The following is a 1,997-nucleotide window of genomic DNA, read 5'->3' as shown; positions in this document are numbered from 1 at the left end:
AATCATTATATATATGACGAGAGAGGAGAGCCATATCTCTTTGGTCCCCACCAATGATGATATTTTTTTGGTAGAGATATATAATTAAAGAAAGAAAAGCAGATGGCATAATTAATTAATGACTTATTAGAAGGGACATAAAAACTTTGGAAAAAGAAAATGTGGTTCTTGTACAATGATATATGTTACATTCAAAAAGTTGGGTATAGAAAGGACATAATTTAATTTATACAAAAGAAAAACACACCAATATGTTTATTAGTTGTACAGTGGTACTTATATAGCCGAAGAAATAATATAGGAACAACAGCTATTGTGGATCCATACACACTTAATTAGTTTCTGATCATCAGCTCCGCCAATCTTGTTCTAGAGAAGTAAATCAACCACAACAACCGCGTCCTTGGGATCACCATCTCCCCAAGAGAGACTCCAATAACAAGCCCGCTAACAAGTCCAGCCAAAACAAGTTTCCTGTCTAGTTCAATGGCAAAATTAGAATCAGCATATTTGTTTAAAGCAGATGATGATGGGAGCTGCCAGTTCTCACATTTCTTCGACAATGGGTCTCCACACAGTCCTTGATTACCCTCAAATGAGGTATTCTCGAACGTGTGGAACTGGTTCTCATGTGGTATAAGACCTGTGAGATTGTTATGAGAGACATCAAACTTTTGGAGGAATATTAGCTTTGCTAGTTGCTGAGGAATCTTTCCCGACAGTTGGTTTTGAGAAAGGTCTAATGATTCCAGTTCTGTTAATGTCCCCAGCGATGGTGGAATGTGCTCGGTGAGCTCATTGTTTGAAAGGTTGAGTGAGTAGAGAGCCTTGAGGCTTCCAATGGACTCAGGAATCTGACCACTGAAATCGTCGCTCGATAGGTCAATGACTGCTAGATTTGCTGGGATTTTCCCATAGCTTGTTGCCACACTTTTCATCACAAATGTTGTTGAATACTTATACACAGTGGTTTCACCAACAAAATCATGTGTGTTAAAGGTGACATTTTCCCATGCGTTCATGTATTTCAAGTTGCTCACCTTAAAAACTTTCATAGCATCCCATAAGCGCATATATTCAGAAGGAAATGCCCCTATGAAATAATTGTGAGACACATCAATAATTTGTAGCATTGGAAACTCACCCTTAGTGTATTCAGGTTTCCATATGACTCCATGAAATTTGTTCTCCCTCATTAAAACAACTTTTAACATAGGAAACCTCCCAAGCCAAGTGGGGAACACATCACTGATTTGATTGTAAGAAAAGTCAAGAAACTCAAGATTCACACATGTTGCAAATGGTCGTTGAAGTTTTCCCTGAAAATTATTGTGACTGAAATCCACCATCCTCAAATCACTTTCCTGCTGCTGACAATCAAGAGGAATGGTGCCATGGAAAGAGTTGTTTCTCAAATTCAAAGCTATTATAGAGCTACTGATCATACCGCCTGAACAACGAGGAAACTCCCCACTCAAGTTATTGTTTGACAAATCAAGGATCAAAATTGAACTCAAATTGCATATCGACTTGGGAATTTCACCACTTAGAATATTTTCAGAGGCATCATAATGTATGACAGATGATGGAAGAACTGGCAGTTGTCCTTGCAACAAGTTAGATTGGATTTTTAACACACGCAGACTAGACCAAGGTAGAATGGTTTGATGGTTATGAAACCCTGTTATCAAGTTGTTGGATATATCTATCTCTTCCAAGCGTTGAAGACTTGAGTTCATTAAATTTTGGGGAATTTGGCCGTATATATTGTTATTGGAAAGGTCCAACATTTCGAGATTAGTTTGATTACCAATAAATTCAGGAAACTTGCTCAAGTTGCAAGAGGCCAACGATAGATAATTGAAATTTGAAAGTGTGGTGTTAGGATCTCTTTCTCGTTCTTCAATATTGTAGCTTAGACCAAGGACAACGAGATTTCTCAGTTTAAGAAATGAATCTAACGGCAATGTACCACTCAAACTATTTTGCGAGAGTTC

The 1,997-nt window shown here is 37.8% G+C and overlaps 1 protein-coding gene across 1 annotated transcript; it reads right to left on the bottom strand.

Moving 5' to 3' along the window:
* Positions 1-335: 335 nt before the first annotated feature.
* LOC133831833 (receptor-like protein 35) lies at positions 336-1,790 on the bottom strand. The gene has a single exon (XM_062262244.1). The coding sequence runs from the start codon at positions 1,788-1,790 to the stop codon at positions 336-338; it is 1,455 nt and encodes a 484-aa protein (XP_062118228.1).
* Positions 1,791-1,997: the final 207 nt, after the last annotated feature.

Source organism: Humulus lupulus, chromosome 4 (genome assembly GCF_963169125.1).
Source record: "Humulus lupulus chromosome 4, drHumLupu1.1, whole genome shotgun sequence".
Taxonomy (NCBI): domain Eukaryota; kingdom Viridiplantae; phylum Streptophyta; class Magnoliopsida; order Rosales; family Cannabaceae; genus Humulus; species Humulus lupulus.
This window is presented reverse-complemented; position numbering and strand designations above follow the sequence as displayed.